The following is a 24,866-nucleotide window of genomic DNA, read 5'->3' as shown; positions in this document are numbered from 1 at the left end:
GTTTTGCATTTGACAATATACAAAACAAGTAAAAAATAGAAAAGAAAAACAAAAAACTGTTTTGTTATGCATGTATTATATGTTCCAGATATGTGCTTTGAACGTAGTAGGCTACAAAGTTTTGTAGAACATTTATCTGATAATTTCACAGCACAAATTTCCTACAGAGGAGTTGCGAATACAAAATGTATTAATTACCTTTCTATAGCCCCGCCTCCTTCAAGGATTCTACACTCCCACTGGCCGTATCTTTAGGGGCGGGGTTTGTAAAGAGCCTTGTGCTTGGGAATGTTTGTCCGCATTCTCAAACTGAGTTACCGCTGCTTGAACGTGGGCATATCGGTGATCTGTCGCGGTCCTCAACAAGTTCTGTGAGTTTCTTGGAAACCATTAAATAGTTTCAGAACCTTTGCACCGCTTTAAACGCTGTGATAAACAAATATTTTGTTTTTGAAATTTTGCCCGTGCAACAGTTAATTTAACTAAGCATCATCAAATTTTTTTTACAACACAGTTTGCTTGAATAGCGCTCTATGATAGTGACCTGATGGACTAAACGTTTGTATTTCTACTCAGTGCTCCGAAGAACGCCAGGCATTATCCTGCAGCAGGACTGTAACGGCGCAATGATGAACAGGAACGGAATGGTCACAATGATTCGCACGCGGATAAGGACCGACCCCTTCAAGAACAACTATGATCTGGTTGGCAAAGAGCTTGGCAGGTAAAACACTGTCAATTATCTACTCTATATACGAATTAGCGCGTTTCAAATATTAAAATGTGTCCAATAAATGTAGTCATATTCCTAAAGTCAGTTTCACAAAGTTGAGAACCCGCGTGAGGTTTAATTGGGGAGTGAATCACTGCCAGCTGGAAGCCAAATGAGATTTGTTTGGCTCCAGCACGTGAAATCTGAGGATCAGCCAGATATATTTTAGCCCTTATTGCAGCTTGCCAATATTGCAAACGAACTACACGAATTTATAAAATAATCCAAACCGTGCATCTTTGCGTTTATTATAATGGGACCGTTCTCTGGTTCGCTTTAGTTCCCTTGCAGTGTAGATCAACAGGGGCTGCAATCAGGTGAATTAATAGAGTTTCTTTTCTAAACCAATATGTTAATTCAACGAATCCTTGTCGTTCACTTCCATGCATTGACTCATTTTTGTCCGATGAAGTTTTGCGATGCGCATAACTGCTTTATTGGCTTTCTTTCCTTCAAAGATTGACTATAGTGCGAAACAATGGGTACCAGTAACTGCTGTAAGGAAGTATTGCATTGGTTGGTGCTCTGAACCACCACAAATCAGTCGGTGTTTTGAGTTTTTTTTTTTTTTCCTGAGTAAAGACGATTAAATTGACACAAAGAGGTTATTTAGATTATTGTTGTTTTTACAGTATGCATGGCTTGATGCCATGCACCACATTTGAAAAACTGCACATCTATTTGTTATTTGTGAGGGAAATGCTTATAGACTCGTTTTAGTCGATCTATAGACACGCATTTAAATAAAGGATAGTCAGTCTTGTTTTGTTCGTGAAAGTATCAGTTGAGTAAAGGATTCATTGATCATTCCAGCCAAATTTGCTTGTCACCTACTGAACAAATCATAGTGAGTCGTTTTAGTGAATGGATTCGGTTCACTGTCCACCGTACATTCTTATTGGCATTTTCCAGGGACCCCTTGTGCCTGAAAACCAGACTTGGATCCTCTCAGTGAGTGTTCTCAAGTAAACAAAGAATGTAAAACATGTTAATTTATAGCCGCACGGGACCAATGTGTGATGGATATATCACTGCTTGCCGTGACATTGTTCTCTAATGCTCCACTGACTAATTATAGACACGATGGTATCGTTTGACCACTGTAACTTGTTTTCTCTTGGGCAGATGTTCATTTAAACATTCATGCTGTGCTTGTTGACAATTGCATGGTCTGTTTCTAATGCCTTTTAGGTGAATTTTGTTTTCCAAGTTTCTGGATTTTAATTTTCATTGCCTTTTCCGCATCATTTAACCCAATTTGATGGGTAATTCGTGGATTGGGTTGTAAAATGTCTCGATTTGGACTGGATTTAGCTGGCATTTGGTTCTCGTTTTGCCACACACTATGCGAGATGGCACCATTTACTCATGCCTTAGAATCCTCACAAGTTTTTCCTGTAATTAAAGCGCACGAAAAGACCACATGCATGAGTCACAAGGCAAGCCGTTATTTTTGTAATGCAGCCTATCTGATTTGCTTACAATAGTGGTGAATTGAATGAGGAATGGAGGAATGCAGATGTTGGTGGATATTGATGTGCAGATTAGGTAGGCAGAGGGAGATGGTCGCACAAATATCTTGCATTCCTTCAATGTAACCCAATCTGATTTCATCCCTTTTCCTCTTTTCCTTGATCATATGTCTACATAAATCATCTTCATGTGAAAGTAGCCTTGCAGCAGAGAAGTTCACAGTGAGCGGAGTGGGCCAGCTTGTCTTGTGATTTCCTTTGAGTGCAACCAAAATCTTTCTTTAGTGATAGGTCACCTTTTAAAATCATTCTTCAGCTCTCCAGATGAACATAACATACTCGTTGGCTTAGATTTTTTTTCTGCATTTAAATCCAATTTAGATGGTAAAATGTATGTTTCTTGTGTGTGTGTGTGGCTGAACACACTCGTCTTACTGAATGGCCAAACCATCTGGCCCTGTTGTCAGCACTCCATTCATTTGACACAAAGCTCCAACAGCAATTTCCGTATTATTCAGCGAGATCAAATCCAAAGTTTGTTCCCAGACAACTTGTTTAGCTGATGGAGGATCAGTTTAGTTATCAGTCGTGTTTAGTTCTGTTTCCATTTCCAGTTATTTTCTCCCCCTTATTTCTGAATTCTTCAGATTTATAACAATTGTACTCCTTAGTGTTTTGAGAACCAAAATCAACACTGGTCTGGAAATGGACGCTGTGAGAGAACAAAGTGTGGAATGCTGTAATAAACTTATGTTCGTTCTCCTTGAATATCTCCAGAGTTGGTTACCTGACGTACAGTGTAGTGGATGTCCTAGTTCATTAAAGTTCTTACGAGTTGTGTCCCAATTCAGTGAGATTAGAGGGTATTTTTAAGCATATCATCTTTGGAGCTCCTCTAGAGTATCCAAAAATTAGTTTAACCCCAACCTTCAAAATCCTACCACTGATCATGCACCAAAATCTATTTGAGGAACGACATCCACAGATATACAATCTCAAAGTCCTAGCACCACCTTTTCACAAGCTTTCCATTCATATTTTCAACCTTTTTTATTTTTGATGAAACTCAACACTTTCTTCTCATGCTGTGCGGCTGTTTTGGTAATCTGCAATTTTTATCCTCAGGAAGCCAATAAAGTTCATGAGTTCAGCTGAGAATTGAGTGATCCTCTGTCTGAGGTGGTCTGTGTGAGGAATGTTTTACTGCAGAATTCTGGGTTGCTGACTGAGCCTTCTGCCATACCGGTAGCAGACAGGCCAGCTGTGCATGTGATTCAGTCCTTCGCTTAATAATGGGGTTGTACGATTTCCCTTTAATAATGGATTGAGATTGTATATCTTTGTGTCTAAATGGTCCTGAGTTTGTGTGTTCATGCACACGTGCATGCTTTTGGTCTTTTAAATGTTTATACATTCTTTGTCTCTCAAAGTGAACATGTTTCTACCATCTGGCCATGAGAATGAAACCGAGAGATGAGACAGATAGACTGTGAAAGAAAACGGTGTGATTTTATTTTATTTTTTTGCACAGGAAGTCTAACCACCAGAGTATCTGGGTCATCTCCAAAGATGAATATACATTTCCTGCCCCGTCATTGTTTTAGATTGAGGCTGTCCGTATTCATTGGCATTTCATTTGACTGATTTCTCATTCATCTTTGCCGTGCTGAGTATTATTGGTTTGACCTCCTTTTTTTTTTTTTTTTTTTTTTTTTTGGAAGAACTTTGAAGAATGCCTGACTTTTCAAACCAGCTCTATTCACCCCTCTGAGAAGAGGGCAGGAGAAATGTGAGTTTGGCAGAGTTATGGCATCTAATGCAGTGCCCTTTGACTGTGTCAACTCTCAATCCAACACTTTATGGGTGTTTTGCAATTCAGAAATTGTAAACTTATGTCTGCAGCAGTCAAAACATTTTTTGCTCAGGATAATTTCCTCACAGGCTGAATTACTAAACAACTGGGTTGTTCTGAGAGTTGGCATCGTCGCATGCGGTTCTTGTACTCCATGTGAACTCTGTAGTTCGACTGTGTTCTGAGCTCAGGCGCTGGAACATGCTCGCTTCACCTCGATCCTGCCAACCACACTCACGTTTAACAGGAAAATCACTCCAACACTGTCAACTCTATTTATTCATATTTTTAGTATGAATTTTTTTTGCTTATGTAATTTATTTATTTTTTTTAGTTGACCATTTTTTAAGTTCTTCCCTGTCTTTGTTCAATAGCAAATGTCAACACAGGAAGGGCAACTTTGCTTGGCCATTTGATTAGGTCTTTGAGATGCCCAACTGAAGCTCCATCCGGAATCTTTATTTTCCACCTGTCTCTTTGCGTGTCCGTGTTAAACTTTTAAGTAGGGTGTTAATGGAGACATAGATGGGAAGAGCCAAGCAGTGGACCGAGGAGAGGTCATTCAGGGTGGGGGGGTGCTGTATTTTGTTAGTAAGTTTCATGTTTGGTCATTGGCTGAACTAGACGGTGGGAGGAGTGGACACCATTGACTCTCAATGGAGGGGTGTAGGAAGAGTTGGGTGGTCTGTCTGTTGGGGTCTCTACCACACACACAAACTTCTGTCTTTTTATGAGATGGCCTGAAGAGGAGGTGTGGTTAAGAGCCATTTGTCCCCCTCGCTGTCAAACAAGAGAATGTCCACGCTGACAGGCCTGTTCTTTGTGTGTGTGCGCACTGCGCAGCACCCTGTGCGTTTTTTGACTGATAGATGAGGTGATGGGAGGTCAGATGAGGGAGGTGGCAGGAAATTAGTGTGAATGAGTCTGTGTGTGTGTAAGTGCCCTCAGAGCTCAGACGGCTCCAACTGTCATTCTTATCATTTGGACGTCAGGCTCTCATTGTAAATGAAGAAGAGAAGGGAGGGAATGATCATGACAAGTGCAAAATTGACAGGTTAAGAATGAATACAAAGATGTTCACAGTTCATCATCAACAGGCCGATGATTTAATAATGACAACAACGACTATGACGTCAATTCTTACTGTGCACGAAAAAAAACTTTAAAGTAGCTGTTCACCTATTATTTGTCATTTCCTTGTTCTGTTCCAAAATTGTATGCTGTTGTTTTTTTTTGTTTTCCCTTTCATTAAAAAAAGGATACTGATTTGATTTTTGCAGCAGAATCATGGCTGTTAAGCTACAAAAAAAGAAAATGGTAGTCACCATAAAATTAGTAGCTCATGTTCTAATGTCATGTGATTTTTAAAAAATAGTTTTCATTTTTGATGAACACTTCCTTGTAAAAGTTGATTTGAATATTTGCTTATCTCTCTGTGTGTGTGTGTGTGTGTGTGTGAAAAATGCAGCATTTTTTAAAAAAAGGCAAGTGTCTTATCAGTCTGCAACACTCATAAAACAAGTCATTATCACCATGCTAACTTTGTGAACCGGTTTTGCATGCTCAGCCCTCTGCTATTTAACGAATGAAACCCTGTAAAGAAAAAAAGTTATTTAAAAATGTTTAAAACTAATTCTAAATGTGATATTTTTATTTTATATATATTTTATTTATTTAATTTAATTTGTGTGTATATAATACACATATAAAATATTCTTATTTATTTTTAAAATATGCTGCAAATGCTTGAATGGAACCAATTGTTCCGGAGAGGTCTGTAATAAAAGTTCATGTTTAATCGTTCAACATGAAAATCATTACTCAAAGTGCTTGTATTTTGATTTCCTCATTTTCATTCCCCAAACATTTTCCAAACTGTTTATTTAATCGCTCTTGTGTGTATGTTTGTGTGCACGCAGGGGCAAGTTTGCAGTAGTGAAGAAGTGTGTGGAGAAGACTACTGGCAAGGAGCACGCTGCGAAGTTCCTGCGGAAAAGACGTAAGGGTCAGGACTGCCGTGGCGACATTCTGAACGAGATCGCGGTGCTGGAGTCAGCCGAGGCAAATCCCTATGTGGTGGCGCTGCACGAGGTCTACGAGACCACCACAGAGATCATCCTCGTATTAGAGTGGTAAGACTCGCACTCACACAGTTATGTAGTTATATGCCCTGACCACGAAAGTGAAGGGCAATGCGGAGTGTTTTATGATGACTTGGACATTGCGCACCATAATTTTGTTATTCTGAGTCACCAGGGCTTTTGAAGATTAGAATTATAGGCACAAAGAAATGGCACAGCGGGTAAATCAAAACAGGAATTTTTCATAACGCTGTTGTTTGAAAGAGTGTTGTTTGTCTGTACCTTTCTGAAGGTTACCGCAGACCGCAGTCGAGCTAGTTCTTCTTTTAACTGAGTGAGCTGAATGTTCCAATACAACAACCATAAAAAGATATCAAAGAAACAAATGTATAAATTCCCAAGTGAGAATGTGGTCTTCTTGTGTTTGGTCCTTGTGAAAGGTCAAATCCGAACGCTTCTCAGAAAGCACCGCAAAGTGAGTGCAGTTTTTGACCACACTGCAACTAGGCCAAAATCATACCAAACCTGTTTCCTTTGCCCTGCTGTTTTCTGCTGAACTTCTCAGTAAAAACATGAGGCAGACCTGACTCAGACCTGACTCGGATAGGTGTAAAACCATGTGCATTTTCATGAGTTTTATTTAAAGCAACCTACATTCACTTTAGTACTAATCAATAAAAATAGCTCACCCTTAACTTGTTCCGAACCCATATGGCTTTTAAAGCTTGTAAGCTCCTTGTAATCAAATGCAACAGAGCAGCCAGGACATTCTTTAAAATTTCTGAATTTAAAAAAAACGGTAAACGTAAAAACAATTTAAAGAGTTTTTCATTTAACACTTTGACGTTCACCACATATTTGAGAAAATTGTTTATTGTATACGTTCAGCTGAAGCGTAATCACACTATTTTAGTTTTTCCAGTAAAACAGAAGCTGATAACGTTTACTAATGAGGAGGAAATGACAGGTCGTTAAGTTTAAATGCTTCTTATAAGCTCTCTCTGTATCCATTCAAATCTCCCTTATTTTTTCCCCTTAATTTGTTGAAGGAATTTTGTTTTTCCCCTACTGTCGGTGTTGCAAATTCTGCATAAAATCAACAGCCTGTTTTTTTGCGTATTGTGTGTGGTGATGTGTACAGAGAGGCAGGATGCTGACTGGTTGAATGACGGAGGTTTTGAGAATTGGTAGATCATATCTCTCAGTCTGAAAGGTAACATGCCACCAAAAAATAGTCAGCCCACTTCCTCTGAAGAGACAGCTGTGTGTCAAGCTGTCACTTGTAAGCACGCACATCGGCATGTGTGCAGACAACCTGTGGAGTAAGTTTACCTTATAAGGAAGGTAATGCTTCTTGTTTTTCGTCAACTGTTGTGCAAGTTCAGTTGCTTCAAAGTCATGGTCTGATTGTTCTGTTTGCACATAGCGTATATAAAGGTTAAGTCTGACATTTATATTTATAAATTAATAAATTATCATATATATATATATATATATATATATATTTTTTTTTTTTTTTTTTAAACTGAGAAAGTTCAGCCACTTTTTTTTTTTTTTTTTTGCATGTTTGCATATTTCTGTCTGCTTTCATGTTCGAACAGTCTGTCTGGTTTGCTAAAGAACAATGTATCTAATTGTTTTTACTCTGGTTTTCTGTTGTTAGTTAAATCCTTAAACTTGATGTGGGCAGGTTTAGCAGTAAAAACCAGTTAAACAGAAGAGACGCAGACAGAAAGAGACTTCAATTTCCATTTCCTGTGGCTTTTCTTCTAAAAGCAGAGCTGCGACATACTTCACGCTTGCATGTGCAATACATCGCCACATCCTCTGTTGTCAGAAACAAACTGAATTCTCGCCATTCGCTGCCATTTAAAGTTAAAACCCTAGCTATTGTAAAACTGAGAATAGGAAAGGTCATAATTACGTTTACCATACATACACCCCACGCACATTTGTGGCGAAACACTAGCACAGGCTATTACATAAACACACTAGCCACTGCTAGGCCGCATCTACGTGTGTTTGGTGTAAAATGAGATTTTAGGATGTTTTTGGGATGGGCTGTTAAATTTAAAATGGGTCAGATCAAGTAACAGGCCTAACTGTAGGTTAGAGAGTGTGTTCATCATCTTAAAACTCTTATTCTTACTTTTAAGCAGTCTGCATTTACTTTAAAGGATCTAGAGACCAAAATAGAAGATTTTTGGGTGATCTTTTGTTTTGGGCTGGAAAAACGCACTACATCATAGCAGAATTTATCACAGAGAAGGCATGTTCTTTGGAAAGAAAAAAAAAAAAGTTACTCTATCTGTGGTGATCTGGTTTTCATTCCTTAAACAAAACGAAAGGGGCCCTCCCTTGCTCAAAGTTTGGCATTTATCTTTCTAGGAAAGCTCTTATGCAAGTCTTTTTGTTGTAAGTCTTCGTCTTCATCACGCTTCGGTTTTCCTCATCTGCTTGATCAAAAGCCCTCAGAAGTCTCTGAAATGGAACTTTCAATGGCTTAAAGTCCTTTTGACTGATGCAGACGTACAGTGTCCAACTGCCTCTGGTTCAGCACACCGTTAATACCCCAAAATAAAGCCAGAGAGACAAGACATCTGGCACTTAAGGACTTTTTCTCAGCTCTTTCTTCTTGAGCAGCTTGGAAAGTGAGTTTTTATAAGACTGAACGCACTGTTCTTTTGCTGTAGGAATCTTGTGATATTCTGAAACTATTAGATACAATACTAGATGCACCATAAATTAAGGGAGTTTAAGGAATATCAACAATTAAAATACTTTTTTTTTTTTTTGGTGAATCTGGTACGAATAATGATTGTTTTTATATTCGTGTTACAAAACTAAAGGAGATTTCTTTCTTGAGCTTTTGGTGTTGATCTAAATTCGTTTGTCGAGTATGTTACCATTTGGTTAGTATGAAAGCGGTTTTGATGCAGTCCACAGTAGGTATGTATAAAAGCCATCCTAAATTCGTCGAAGTGAATCGCTATCGACGACGAACCTGTTTCTCAGAGTTGCTGATTTCCAGATAGACTGCCTTTGGAGAGCATTCTTCATATCTTTTGCAAGACCCTTTAAGTCCGAGTATTCGCGCTCGTTTTCTCGTGAGAGGGGAAATGCGCTCTTGGTGGTCTTGGGTAACGGACGAGCATATTTTTATCCTTGCTTTCTGTTCCAGAAGAAGTTTATTTGAGCGACAAATCTTTGCTCCAAATTCTCATGGCTTCAAAACCACAGAGTAAACTTGCAATTCCTCTGACAAACGTTCAGCTTTAGTTTCATCGCTTACCATTGCAGTGGCATTTTGATTTGGTGAAATCAATAAAAATGGGATGTCAGCATCACCAGCCTGTAGTTTTGATTTATTTTATGCTACAGCTGCTCTTCTTAAGTCAATCATAAATCCGAGTCAGTCCATTGAACCACTTTATAGATGCTTTGAATTTTCTCTCACGCACAACGAAACCAAAACATGTTTTTCCGTACATGAAAGGCTGTGAGGATTTGACCCTGCACATATGTGAGCATTAACGGACCTCTTTGGGGTTTGTTTTGCTGCTGTTACTTTAGAAGACTGGAATTGAGAGTGGTGGGTTTATTCCATTAGGGTGAAGGGCTTGAGTTGTTGTGATGTGTTTGATTAAAAGGGGACGAAAGGTTCTCAATATCCCAGTGTCCTTATTTTATAAGCCTCTAGTTGCTCCTCTGATAAGCGATACCCAGAATCCCCTATTTATACAGCTGGATTCAGCTGTTATGTAACACGCACCACACACAAATACATACAGACTCTTCACTGTAGTTGAAACGCATGAACGTGAGTGTGTATTGGATGGAGAGTGTGTGTGCGGCCCAAAATCCTCTACACATGGCCCTGATTTTCCCAGTCTTTCATCGCCCAAAGGAGTATCCGCCTGCAAATCCTCATGGTAACCCTTGTTACGGTTATGCAAGGATAAAGTTCCCCCTCTGTTGGTACCCAGAAGTCTCCTCTAATTTAATAAGTAGCTGTCTTGTTGGAGAGGCCCAATTATAATGTATAGAAACGAGTGCGAGCACCTGGCGTAGAGTTGAAACCACTCTACATGTGGGTGGTTTACCTATGTACTGTTGATTTCTTGGTAAAGTTATTGTTTTACTGAGCTCATTATATGCTTGATATGGCTTAAACACTGATATCAGATGGGACAATGAAACGCACCTCACCCTCATCTGTGAAATTATTATTCTAGGATGGTTGAGGGTGTGTTTGTCTTTTTGGGGGTGTCTAATCATTTGTATTTAATAGGATTTTTTTTGTGGCGCAGTAAAACACAACTTGAAACCATGTAACACATGAGAATGTAATTTGAGATCCAAATTGTAATCCTCTCACTCTCTCTCTGTCTTTCAGTGCTGCTGGAGGTGAAATCTTTAACCAGTGTGTTGCCGATAATGACGAGGCCTTTACAGAGAAAGATGTCATTCGATTGGCCAGGCAGATTCTGATGGGCGTGGCTTGTCTCCATCAAAACAACGTAGTTCATTTGGACCTTAAGGTGAGTCTACTGTTTGTATGTTTTGTGCACATATAGATAATGATTCAGCCAGAGGCCTGGAATGTCTCGACCATCTTTTTGACCATTCTTGGCAGTGTGGGATTGAATCAAAACAGTTTTGTTGTTACTAATATGCCTGAAAGCTATCTTTTTTTTTTTTCTCATCTGAAAGTGTGTGTGAATTCAAATGCATTAATGTCCCAAGTAATTGATTAAATCGCTGTATTATGTCTGTGTATGTGGGTGTAACAAAGAAAGGAACTACAAATAGTTTCCCCTCTGTTCTGTTTTGGGCTATAGTACACCCTGGATTTATGATTTTTTTTTTTTTGGTTTAACAACATTTATTGCATAACATGAGGCGGAGGTCAGCAAAAAAGTTGGATGACATTTGCGAATTAATGGAACTTCTGATAGTGTTCTTGAGACAATTAACCAGACCTGTTTAAACGCACTTAAAGTGCTTAAATCTAATTGTAATGTTACTAATTTCATCAAACATGCCTATTCGGGTGTGTGTGAAAGCTTTCAGCGGCTCCAATCTTGCATTACACATGCTAGTTTTGTGCCTCGGGATGTTAGACTGAAAGAAAGCATTTGATTTTAGTGAACCTATTGTGTGCACGCTTGAGGTGGAAACTGTTTAATAATTGGTTAATGGGGCATTTAAAGAAGGGTACTTTTCACACGCAACTATTGGATTCAGTTAAAAAGTAAATAAATGAAATATTAGTGCCGATAATTTTTCTTTTTTTTTTTTTTTTTTCTTTTATTGGGGAAGAGGGGGCTGCTCTCCTGTAATTCAGTGTTTCCTCTCTCTCACACTCGTTATGTCTTTTCCAGCCTCAGAACATTCTGTTGACGAGTGCTCAGCCGCTGGGTGACATCCGTATCGTTGACTTCGGCTTGTCTCGGCGGGTGGACAGTGTGTCAGAGGTACGGGAGATCCTGGGCACTCCCGAGTATGTTGGTGAGTCGGACCTCTTTCATTTGCATACCCCAAATCCTCCCCACGCACAGCATTACTGCTGCAAAAACGAATATGTGAAGTCTTATCAGCTCAGTATAGTGACGAGGAAGGGTGAACCGAAAGCTTGTGTAAGACTAGTGAAACTTCACATGACTATTGACTTGGTTGTGACTCCCTCAGTCTTAGAAAATCTGTAGACAAAACTGTTTTTGAACCCCTTTAATTTCAGACTGCTGAGATACTGAAAATTGACTGTGTAGCTGTGTTGTGAATGGTAATGAGATGTTTGTTTCTCTCTTTCCTTCAGCTCCTGAGGTCCTGGACTATGAGCCCATCAGCACAGCTACTGACATGTGGTAAGTTGAACTCTTTAAGTGTTCAGAGTCCAGACGTGTGTGTGTGTGTTCGAGGTATTCAACACACACATGAGGTGTTAAATAAAGGTCATCTATCGTTGTGGCGACATCTGGATAAATGGGCCTATAAAAGCATCTGTAATCTAGCAGTACAATAAATGTGTCCCTGTTTATCTGCATGGTAAAAAGTTAGCATGTGCAATCAGTTTACAATCCTCTGATAATCTAGAACATTCCCTAGAGAACATTCACACGCATTTTAATTGACGTAAAAGGTGGTTTTCACGGTCATTGTCCCTTTTTTTTTTTTTTTTTTTTCTCCTTTCCTCCATTTACTGAACAGCATACCGTTTCCTGTCTTTCATATTTTATTAGTGGTGGTCACTAAAACAACCACACTTACTTTTGTTCATGCTTAAGGGTTTAGAACAAACCTCTAACCACAAGTAAGGATTCTTGCTGTAGTTTGAAGTTGCGATTTTAACAAATTGTAACATCTTTTCTTCTGCATTGCAATGTACCAATTGTACGAAGTTATGAAAATTATACGTTTAAATAAATGGTAAAAAATAAAATGTATATGCACAATGAATTGTTCACTATAAGATCTATAGCACGTGTTTAGAATATAGGTTTGATTTCCCTTTCATTCCCACTTTCAGAGATAAACTCTATAACCTATATGACTTAAGTGTCTTATTACTTTTCTAAGTCTAACTTTAAAAAAATAAAAATAAAAATGCTTCAAGCCCAAGCTGGTTTCCTAGTCTTAGCTGGTTTAAGCTGGTCTCCCAACCAAACCAGCTAAGAAATGCCCCAAATCCAAAACCAGTCAGACCATACTGGAGACCAACTAAAACCAGCATTTGTTTTTTGTTTTTTTTCTTTTAGTAGAGCAGGGTAGGCTTATTGATTTTATTATCATGTGATAAAACATCACATTTAAAGGCGTGTTTTTCTGCTGTACTGATCTGTGTTGCTGTTTTTTTTTTTCCCTTACAGGAGCATTGGGGTGCTGATTTACGTGATGCTCACAGGCGAGTCGCCTTTTCTAGGAGAAGGAAAGCAGGAGACCTTCCTGAACGTGTCCCAGGTCAATGTGGACTACTCACAGGACGTCTTTCAGGGCATCTCTGACCTCGCCGTGAATTTCATCCAGTCCCTGCTCATCAAAAACCCCAGGTAGGAATACTTGGCTGTTATTCATGACTGTGGAAGTGAAACGACATTGGGATGCTCTAGTTTTGTTTAGGCAAGCTTACATAACCTGATTGATGGAGTGGCTTCAGTTGGCTCTGCTCCAGACAATGTAATCTCACGCTTCAATCTCTCATTAAAATGTAATGGACCCTGATTCTTGAATATACCGTGAAATGATCCTTTCAGTCTTACTTTTTTTCCCACATACCTGGGCTCTTTTGCTTTAACTGATGAATTGTAAAAGCCTTAGGTCTGCTGGTCTAACAAATGGCAGTCCAGACCTTCCGCCATCACTGCTATATGAGAACTGATAGTAGCATGGTCTCTGATCCAGAACCATAATCTGCACTCCATAAAACTTAATGCTTGTAGATCATTGCCACTGAGAAAGCAGGAGAGGAAAAATGATAGCTTAAAGCAATGTGGAAAAATTCCTTTGAGTGTGAGTAATTGGGGAAGGAAAAATCTGGGAACCTAAACGAGAGAGTGTGAGAGCCTTTCATTTTTGCAAACTGGTGGAGAAACCCAAATGCTGATGAGAAAAAAAGCACACTCTTAACATTTTCTCACACGTTATAATTTTTCACCATAGACCAATTTTGCGGTCTTTGAGCAAAGTGTGTTTTTATTTTAATTACATTTTTTCATTTTTTCCATGCATGTTGTTTATAATAATAATAAGTAGTAGTATTTGCATTTTTGGAAAAGAAATAATAGACTGGTCTGTTTATTTTGTTTTCCCAAAATTTTAATTTTTTTTGTGAATGGAAAATATACATTATTATTATTATTATTATTATTTATTATTATTATTAAATATATATATATTTATTTTAATTTACCCCAACAATTTTCTTTTTTCCTATTTTTATTTTAAATAAATAAATAAAATAACCTATTATTTGAACATTTTCCCCCCTTCATTTTATGCATAATTTTCATTATTTTATTCATTTACTCTAGAAAACGAGCAACAGTGGAACAGTGTCTAAATCATCCCTGGTTAAGACTCGACTCTCATCACCACGCTGTGGAAGCCCCTCTAGATGAGCAAGAAGCCAGCCAATCCGAATCAGAGCCTGAAAGTCCCGTCCCTTCCCCAGAACTTGTCATCCCTTCATATCCCACCTGCCCAGGCCAGGGGGAGCTGAAGACAGGACGGGACACTTTCAGTTTCACAGAACCGTTCCCACCTCGTCCCGAGATAAAACAAGAGCTCATCTGTTAAGCAACAGGCTTTATTGCCCAGTCGGAGGGACCGAAAGACTTAACCTGCCAGACTGGTGTGGCCTAGTTTGGACTGGACAGTGGCGGTCTACTCAGGTGTTTGCAGCACCGTTTGTATGTGCGTGTCAAGTCTTTGTGTCGTCTTGTGTGGCATACAGAGCCGTCCTGGTCTGTGAATGCGAGTTGACCTCCCTTCTGACCGCAGAGGTGTGCGCGTGTGTCTACAACAGATCTGAATGAGATTTTTAAGCCCCTTAATAAAGCATTCTTAAGCTCTTGGTCAAGGTTCTTAACTCCTCAATGCACCGCAATGGATTGTTTATACTTTTAGAGTGGATTGAACCTTCTCTGCTGCCTGTACTTGGTCCAAAACTCAAGTCGGAGTCTCCCCAGGAAGTGCCTGCTGCATTGTAGGAAGGAAATGGAAAGCTCTGATAAATCGACTGGTGTTTTTTTTCATCATCGGTCTTCATTGGACCAATGTATTATAAAATATTATGAAGAACTGACGCTGATTCTTTCTTCAGAAAAGTAGATTTATCATCATTCTGCTTCTTGAGAAGTGGCACCTGCATTTTAATGAACTGATTCACAAAGACTACTTTTGTTCTAGCACTTTTGGTGGGAATAAATTTATACTCAAATCTCCCAACAAGCACATTTAAGTAGTTCAACATAGCATGGTCATGCATAGCCACTGTTTGTTTGGTTTCTCACACCATTTCTGTACCACTTTTTTTTTTTCCTGTTCTTTTTCATAAGTTTGCTGTAATTGCACAAATGTCTTGTACCGTTTTTGTTGTCGAGGGGTATTCTTGCCTTTTTGTAATATATTCTGTATGTTATTTTTGTGTCTGGTAAGGCATCATGGGTATTGAGAGGTAAATTTTCCAAGTCGTCAGTGATGTGGGGCTTATGACTGAGGGCCGCTCCGAGTCTTCTGGGATTTGAGCGTTTCAGACAGTTGTGGGAGATGTTTGCATTTTCAGAAGAACAGAGCACAACAAAACAAAAGGCTTTGATAATTGTATATTTTTTATTTTAAAAAAAGAATGTTAAAAAAGTATTTTTCTACAGTTGTGGTATTTTATGATTAATATGAGAAAATAAATTGTAATATTAATTTAGATTATTTTTTAACCGGTTGTGCTTATAAAGTTTGCACTTGCGTCCAGTTGGACTACTTATGTATTATTGGCATGCCTGGCAAAATATTGAAGAAAATAAATGATCTTTTTGTATTAAACTTATGAAGAACATTTTTTTTTGTTTGCCTCCTAATAGGTTCTAAAATAAACTAGTGCTGTCAAACGATTAATCGCATTCAAAATAAGTTTTTTGTTTACATAATGTGTGTATATTTAAGTATATATAAATAAACGCATGCATATATTTAAGAAAAATTTTATGTTTATATATGAAATATATTCATATAAAATCTAAGAATATGAATACATGTAAAAAATTTCTAAATATATACTGTTTGTGTGTATTTATTTATATATAATAAACACCATACACGCATTATGTAAACAAACTTTTATTTTGGATGCGATTAATTGTTTGACAGCACTAATATAAACATTAAAAAGCTTGGTCAATAAGATTTTTTTAATACCTTTTGAAATGCACAAAGGCTGCATTTATTTGATCAAAAATATTGTATTGTATTAAATAATTTAATATAACTTTTATATTTCAACATATATTGAAAATGTAATTAATTCCTGTGATGGCAAAGCTGTATTTTCAGCATCATTAAGCCAGTCTTCAGTGTCACATGATCCTACAGAAATCATTCTAATATCCTGATTTGCTGCTCAAGAAACATTTTTCATCAAAGTTGAAAATCATTGTTGTGCTTAATATTTTATGGAAACCATTATACATTGTGATTGAACATGCTTAAGATTAACAGCATTTATTTGAAAAATTTTTAGTAACAAATTGCTTTACTGTCACTTTTAATCAGTTTAATGCCCTTGCTGAATAAGTATTCATTTCTTCATGTAGATTGTGTGTTTAATATATAGTTAGCAATACACCAGCCATAACAAAAATGAATATTGTAAAGCAGTGAAACAATTTGTTGTAATTTTTTTAAAACAAATGATGAAATCTTGATACTACAAAAGAAAGTGTGCAAAATGATCCTTTATTGGACTAAGGCATCAAGTTTCCACATTCCAGGGAAATATAAAATATTGCTGCTCCTTGCAGTTTTCCTAACCTTGTGAGGCTGAGGTAACCTCTTGAAATGACTGTGAAAAAAATCCATCATTTCTCTGAAAGGCGCGATTCGCTCTGCCAGTGTTCCCTCAGTTCAGTATATTTTCTACATTTGGATGCCAAGCTTGCTATCACTGTTAGTTGAGTCATGAACTCTTACCCTGAAGCATCTGGCTTTAACCAACTGTAGGACAATGAAATTGTATATCAGGAAAATATTATATAATTTTTATTTGTGTAAAGATCTATCTTCCAAGAGAAAACTCGTTCTGCCTGACAGATAGAAAATGAACTCACTCTTATGTGCATCTCTGCAGCTGGGCGCTTTGGATGGAAAAAGGCGACACATCTTACCAGACTCTCCCCTGCTAATAAAAGAAAGTTGTTTTAGATAGCAATTTTTCATCACAATAATGTGCGCCTTACTCTGAATATTCAAACACACAAACAGGAAATGCCATGTGTTTAAGAAGAGAACATGTTCCTGCATTCCTCCACACACACACACACACACGCGCGCAGGTTAAACAACATTGATGTCTGCCAATAATTCTTCTTTTAATGTGCTTTTCCTCTGCATGCTAGAGTTCTTCCCGCACACACACACACACACACACACACACACTCCCACCCTGGTCTCTGGAGTTCCCATTTCTCAGGGGAATTAGAGGAACGCAATGCGGTTTTTCAGACAAGCAGATTCTCTTTCCTGTCATTTCTTTTCTCTTTCCATTCTTTCTATCTCCACCTTCTAATACAGCTGCATTACTTCTGCTCACTCCTATAATACAATGCTCACCAATATAATGTTAATATAATGACAGTAAATGAAATGCATATACATAAAAGAGTTGATATGCTGAAAAGTACTGCTCTTTATCATAAGTTTAGTTATTAAAAAAAAAAAAAACATTTTTCTGCAAATGAATCTCAAGTGTGTTTTCAGTGCATATTTGAAGGTCCTCCATGTGTCTTTGATACTGATGAAACGAGCCACGCTGTAGTGATGGGTCGCTCTGTGTTTGTTTAATCTCTGAACCTTTCCTCAGTTTCCCTGCCCTCTCTCATACTGTGACATTATGGTGCAACTGAAACCTATTCTGAAATGTCATCTCTAATCTCATCCTCCAGTTCCTCACAGCAGAGGGCCGCGGTAACAAGGAAAATTCCGGAAAGTGATCAGGAATTCAAAACATATGGGAACAAAGAGGAATCTCATAATATCCATCAGATCAGTGGTCTGAGCTGCTCACCTTTGGAGTTACATAACCTGGAGGCCAGAAGGGCATTATGAAACTGACGAAGCACAACTAAATTCAGAAAACACGGACTAAATAAGTTCTCAAACAAAAACCATGACCAAGATCATTGCTTTAGATTTTTACTTATTTGATTTGATTGCTGGTAAGGTGTCAAACATTCATAAAATAAAAAAAAAAGAGAGAGAATGATTCACACAAAAATATAAACTCTCCTATCACTGAATTGAATTGAATCAAATTTTCTCAGTAGAAGATGTTGTATCTTTCAATATTATCCTAGTTAAATCAATGCGATAAATGAATCAAACGTAATCTAAGCAAGTAAGCAAAAAGTAGTCTGATTAGATTACCTAAAATGTGTTTAGCAACTTTGAGAAACAAATCGACCTGTTTTAGCAACTTTCCCTGAAAATTAGTTGGCAACACTTAGCGAGAGTTGGGTGGATTCTGATTGGCTGTCAATGTTTTTATCATTCAACAGCTGTATATATCTACTCTATAATATAGGTGGTATTACAATTAATGATGCTTTTATTCGATGAAACTTAATTGATGCATTCTCTCACTTTCATCCTGTCTCCCATGACTTTTTGTCAGAGTGACAAACCTCCTTTCTCACCGTCTCATTTTTAACCTCTGTGACTTTCCCTGGAGGCAGATCCGAACTCTTGCATAACCAGGACATTCCTTTACGCCTCTGACCCGATTATAGCTCATTAAGGTGAGACACACAGAGGAAAAAGAACAAGAGTGAGAGCACTTAATGAGCACTGAAAGATGAAAGGTGGGAGACATCTCTGCTTCATGGAAGTGTGTTCAAAATGTGTTAATGTGAGTTTGTCATGCATGAGGCAATGAATGTTTCAGATTACTTTTCACAGGGTAATATATCACATATCTTGAGGTCAACGATGGAATATGAGTTTGTTTACTCTAGTGCTGCCTTAAGTTCATCCTGTTTGACATAACCTCCCTTTCGGATAACTATATTCCGAAAACAGATGTCTGCTCTACACTCTCAGAAATAAAGGTACAAAAGCTGTCACTGGGGCGGTACCTTTTCAAAAGGTACACTTTGCACCTATTAGGTTCAAATATGTACACTTTAAGTACTAATATGTACCTTTAAGGTACCATAATGGACTCTTTAGGTACAAACATGTACCTTTTGAAAAGGTACCGCCCCAGTGACAGCTTTTGTACCTTTATTTCTGAGAGTGTATGCTACATGTCCTTTCAAAAAAGTGATTTTGAATACTCTTGCCTTCCAAACTATCAACATATTTCATGCTCTGTTTGTGGTGGATTTAATGCATTGGATGCAGAAAACAAAGTTATGCAGGGCTCAACAATAATGATTTCTGGCCTGTTTAGGCCAGTTCAAATTTGTAGTTGCATTGACCATATTTTATATATATATATCAATTTGAGTTGGCACTTAAAATCATATTATTATTATTATCATTTTTTTTTTCATCAGGGTTGCATTATGTTTTCAAGACAAATTGGGCATTTCAAATGGTCATATATCCTTTTTTTATATCAATCATTAAATGTGAAATAAAAGTATTATGTAAGAAAAGCTGTTTTGACTTGTTTCTGCTGTATTGACTAATACTCTAGTAATTTGCTGAACGGTTGCCCACATAAACATGTTCTTTCCCGACCTGTTTAAAATTAAACATTGAAGACAGATGAATAACTCTTGAAAGTGGAAAGAGGTGTGTTTACTTGTTTATTTTGTAAAAGCTATAAAAATAGATTAATGACTAATATTTTTTTCTTCTGAAAAAGAACATGGACAAAGTAAAGCTTTTAGCATCTTCGGTTTATAACATCTTCATCTTCTATTATCAGCAAAACTGTTTATGCAAAGTTTAATGAAAAAAAAAAATAATAATAATATGAACATCATATTTATGATAACCTTTTTTCGAGTTGCATGGACTCCACATGTTTGTGTCAAAACTGCTGATCATGTTCTCCAGCATGATTTGAGATGATTCAGAGTACATCGTGTTCCTCAATGGAAGCAAGAACATCCGACCTTTTGTCCTGAGAAGTTCACATTCCCAAAGTCACAAATTCTTTTGCTTATTTAACCTAGAAATAGCTCAGAATTGAAAATGTTTTTATTCATTTTACACCAAAATCTTTCTTTGTTTTATTATAATTTTTAAAATCCCTTAAACTTTCTGTTTATTTCCAAGTTTAGGTCATGTTAATTGTGTTTAGTCCCCTGCGGTACAACCACATTTTCCCACAAAACAGCTATTTTTGGTCACACTCAGCTATTTATTCTATGTTCTACAAGTTGAAACAAAAATGTCTTACAAAAGATCAAAACACGTTTGAACTAAGGACTTTTCTGCCAGCTTTTTTCTGTGCAATTTTCTTTCTCTCAAAATAATAATATTTGTTTTTCTGCCTCTGTAAGGGTGAGCAGATGTGAATATAGATCGATCATCATTCCAGGATCATGCCTGAGAGAATCTGTGTGTGTGTTTATGTTCCGTTATATCTTATCTACTATATATGGGATCATGCCATGTGCTTGCGTGCAGCCTGAAGACTTATAAAGGTATGATCTCTCTTTAGCAGCTGCTTTATCAGCTCTTTACAATGGATATGAGTACATTTTCCCTGAACTTCATTTCTGCGGGAGTGCCAAGGAGAATTCATTTGAAGCCATGGGCTTTGTGCCTTGCCTGCACTCCAAGCATCCTTCAGATTATGCAATTCATTCTATGCTTTATTAATATGTGTGTTTGTGTTTGTCTGTGTTTATAAAGAATAGGAGTATTTGAGTGTTTCTGCCAGTTTTTCATATTCCGCTGAATACATCTTGCTGTAATCATCTAAATCTTACACCATTAAAAATAAACGGACACATTCCTATAATGAGAACAATGGAAAGGGGATGGCAGGTCATAATAATGCGTGTGAGAAACAATGTTATCACCGAGGCAGGGTCACTTACAAGGATGATAGGAAAAGGTGTATCCCAATTGATTACTTTAACCCCCCCCATTCCAGAATTACCTTGAGTAGCGTTTGCACAGCTGTACAACATGAATCATGACCACACCCACTCAGATGCCAATCATGTCAAGAGGAGACGCCCACTCGTGGTTCTCACGGTTTTACTTGTGGCCTACAAGAGAATGATCACCTGTTTATTTTGTAATGAACTAACTTTTTTGTAACTAGTTTGACCACAATTATTAAATGTGTTTTCTGTGCTTCAAGAAGTAAAGAAGTATACACATTTACTCTGTGTTGTCCACACCTAAAGGTTGGAATATATTACACAATTGTTTTCTCAGAAGAATGCAAAGTAGAAAATAACATCAATATTTGCATACTAGAGACTAAACATGTCGCAACTGCACATGTGAAAGAGGAAAAACACAACTTCTCTCATGCTCTCGTGCCATCCATCTGCTGGAGAATTTCACATTAATGGGGATTATTTATTTATAGCTCTAGAAAGTGAGCCTGTAGGATCCAATACTGCTTTATCAGAAGGGTGATCGTCTGAGTTCCAGCCCACAGAAAACACGTGACAATCACCAGAAAGTTCCTGTGAATGTGTGTGTGTCCATAAATAACAGTATTATCTCATCTTCTTTAGTTGATCAGTGCTTTAACTTAAATTAGGACATATTCTAATGGTGGTTGTGTTGAAATATGAGCGACCTAAGGTGAAGGAGGATACAGCGCTCAGACTAAACTCGTCTCCAGTGGGTACTAAATCACAACGAAGTTTGAAAAACAGATCAATGGAATTCTAAGCCTTCGAGCAAGGAATGTGAAGGAAGCACAGTTTCTAACGCACTCTCTCTTGGCCTGTCAATCATAAAGATGTAGAAGAACAGCATGATTCGGTTGATGAATGTAATGTACTGAATGTAATGAATGTAGTAGCCTTTTTAATAGTGGTGCATGCTGTCACTGTGGAACCTGTCATTAAACAACCTACTATAGGCTTGTCAGTAAAACTGTAAAATGATTATATAACACAAAACAATTCCTTAAACGGCAAAAATGTAAAAGGTTCCTTTCCTCTGCTTCCCATTTTTTTTTTTCAGTAATCTGAACGTCTGAATATACGATGAACATGATGGTCTAAAACATAAACATAACCATACATTTTGGAGATAATTCATATGTTTTCATATGATCTGCTCACGCCTCAGTAAGTGTTATGTTTAGGGGAAGGATTAGGGACAAGCTTTCATTCTGATGTTCTACATTTTTCTTTGAGTCTGAGATTGAGTTTATGCATATCGTATGAAAACATACAAAAAAATGTGATGGTACAAATTCATATCACAAATGATTGTACAAATTAGCCACCAATTATACAAAAAAAGACAGATTTGTGAGATAAAGTCACAAGTACTTTTTAAAAAATAAATATAAAATTGAAATATATAAAAATAAAGTGTTTTATTTTATGGCGGTAAAAGAATTGCAAGATGCAAACGCAAAAATTCAGAGAAAAAAAGTAAGCAATTTAATAACAAGTAATAAACTCAGAATTGTGAAGAAAAAAGTCAGAATTCTGTGATTATATCTGGCAAATCTGACTTTATTCCTCTCAGAATCGTGAGGAAAATAATTCAGAATTTTGAGATAGAATTTTATTTATTTTTTTCTGTGGTGAAAACAGGCTTCTATACTAAGAATATTCAAGACAGATACTGAGATTCTGGGAGACTGATAGGCAGCTTTACAGCAACAAACCAGCAGTATCTCATGCTTCTGTCACATGGGAACCATCAAATTAGATCAAAGAGCCTGAGGTAATGTTATGAAACCAGAGGCTTCTGCAATAAGAAGTCAGTGTAGTCTCTTGTGGGACAGCACATTGACACCTCCTCGCTTGCATGCTGTGCAACAAAAAAAAATTTGTGTTTAGCCCTGAAAAATAGTAGAAAGGTATTTTTCAACCCTTGTTGGGTCTACTTCCGTGTGTTATTATGCTTCCTGGGGCCTTCATACTGTACAAATAAACACCATAGCAGTCGCTCACAGAAGTTCCTCAGAGGTCTCTTGAGCTGTTTTAACCTCCTTCAGCCTTTTTTTTTTGTGTGTGTTGCTGTTATTGTTTATTTATAAGATTAGTCAATGGCATGCTCAAATTTTGTTCATGAAAAAGAATTTATAACTGTGAAAAAGTAATAAAACCCTTCATAATGATAATACATTTATAAAAAAACATAAAACAGGCTAAAAAGTTGTCAAGAGAGTAGAGCTTCTGGCATTTAGGTAAATTAAATCTCACTATAATTCAAAGACAAAATAATCTCAGTGTCAGTTAAATAAAATATAACTTGTGAAAAAAACTCACAGACAGGGATCCTGGTTCATGCAGCCTCAAGTGGTTTTTGCATGGTTCATTTCACTGGTGCAGGCCTAGCAATTTTCTTTGCACTTCATATATGTCTTTTTTAATGGACTTTGGAGTTTCACATTAATACCCCGGTATCTTGGGAAATATCTGATGAGTTTAATATTCCTGGCTCTATCTAAGAATAAAATACTTTGGTTCAGGCATCACAGTTAAATTTGTATCTTGTTCTAGGCCAATGAAATATTTCATAACATCAAACCAGAACTCAAGTGTCCTCCTTTTAAGCAAAAGCAGTTTTTTTAATATTTTTAAATATATATATATAAAATATTAATAGTCCTAAGTGCAGTTATTCACGCTAACCAAACAGTATTTAAAACATCTTTGTCTTTTCATTTTCACAAGCGTCCACAGATCGGTTATTGTAGTTTTTTGACCTGTGCTAATGTGTAGTTCTGTAGTGTCCCCTGGTGGTTTGAGGATGTACTGCATGCACCATCAGTGGCCTCTAGAGGGGGTGCGTCAACTGTTGTAGGCCCATAGGCATGCGCACTCGAGCATAAATAGTTTGCAGCCTGTTGATGTTACCTAATGGATCTAGAAAGCATAAATTATCATCCTTTTCAAACTTTTCACTCTTGTGTATTTTGTACACTCACAATGAAGTGTATTAAATGCCCCTATACACTTTGTTGGGATTGTGGAGAAGTGAAATACATGTTAAGACTATAATATGACATAAACACACTATCATGTTCATATTACACACCAATGCATGACCTAATAATACCCACACATGCCGCGTATCTACTGACACTTGCTTCATAGAAGAGCAATTTCCATATAGCTCTTCTATTTAAGCCCTTAATAGAAACCATTAATCAGTCTACCATATAGGTCAATGCTATCCTTTTTTCTTCTTCTAAGACTGAGAGTAATTTTTGCAACCAACAGATGTCCCTATTCATAGCCTGTCCTGCAATAACAAACACACTTGAGGTTTGTTTGTCACACTATGAAATCAACTGTAAACATATGCGCTTAAATTCATGTAAAAAACATTTTGTACTGGAGCTTTTAAGCTTTAAAAATGTCACAAAAGCAGCATTAAAGTATCATAAAAATAGTCTACCCTAACTGTTGTGCTGTAGGCAGGAATAACAGGTTTTGACTGATTGATTTATTGATTGATTTGTTTATATTATTAAGGTCATTACTCCTTTAACAATATGGTCAGGAAAAACAAGGCTTCTTTTCTGTCGTTTAATATAGTTGCTATTCACTTAGGGTGAATTCGGGTAAATTGGGCCACTTTTTTCCATTGACATTACCTGAGCTAACCTTGTTTAAAATCAATAACCGTCCTTAATTAATTAGCCTCCATGGGCCATATTTGTCACAGGCCATTTATTGGGCTGAATGATCATTTGTGATTTGTTTGCTCACAGCACTTTGGAACAGTCCCGTCAACCTCGTGATTGAATCTGCACACTAGTGCTAATTCACCCATCCTCCTCGGTGTAGTTCTGCCCTCATTAAAGAGGC

General features: G+C 37.3%; 1 protein-coding gene across 1 annotated transcript; it reads left to right on the top strand.

The window, feature by feature from the left end:
* Positions 1–224: 224 nt before the first annotated feature.
* On the top strand, positions 225–15,719 carry stk17al (serine/threonine kinase 17a like). Its single transcript, XM_058770995.1, has 8 exons — positions 225–371; positions 577–724; positions 6,016–6,228; positions 10,574–10,718; positions 11,562–11,688; positions 11,996–12,044; positions 13,047–13,226; positions 14,208–15,719. The coding sequence occupies exons 2-8, from the start codon at positions 627–629 to the stop codon at positions 14,470–14,472; spliced, it is 1,077 nt and encodes a 358-aa protein (XP_058626978.1). The 5' UTR covers positions 225–371; positions 577–626; the 3' UTR covers positions 14,473–15,719.
* The last annotated feature ends 9,147 nt before the right edge of the window (positions 15,720–24,866 follow it).

This window comes from Onychostoma macrolepis, chromosome 03, assembly GCF_012432095.1.
Source record: "Onychostoma macrolepis isolate SWU-2019 chromosome 03, ASM1243209v1, whole genome shotgun sequence".
In the NCBI taxonomy this organism is placed as follows: domain Eukaryota; kingdom Metazoa; phylum Chordata; class Actinopteri; order Cypriniformes; family Cyprinidae; genus Onychostoma; species Onychostoma macrolepis.
Note: the sequence above shows the minus strand (reverse complement) of the source record. Positions and strands in the feature narration are given on the sequence as shown.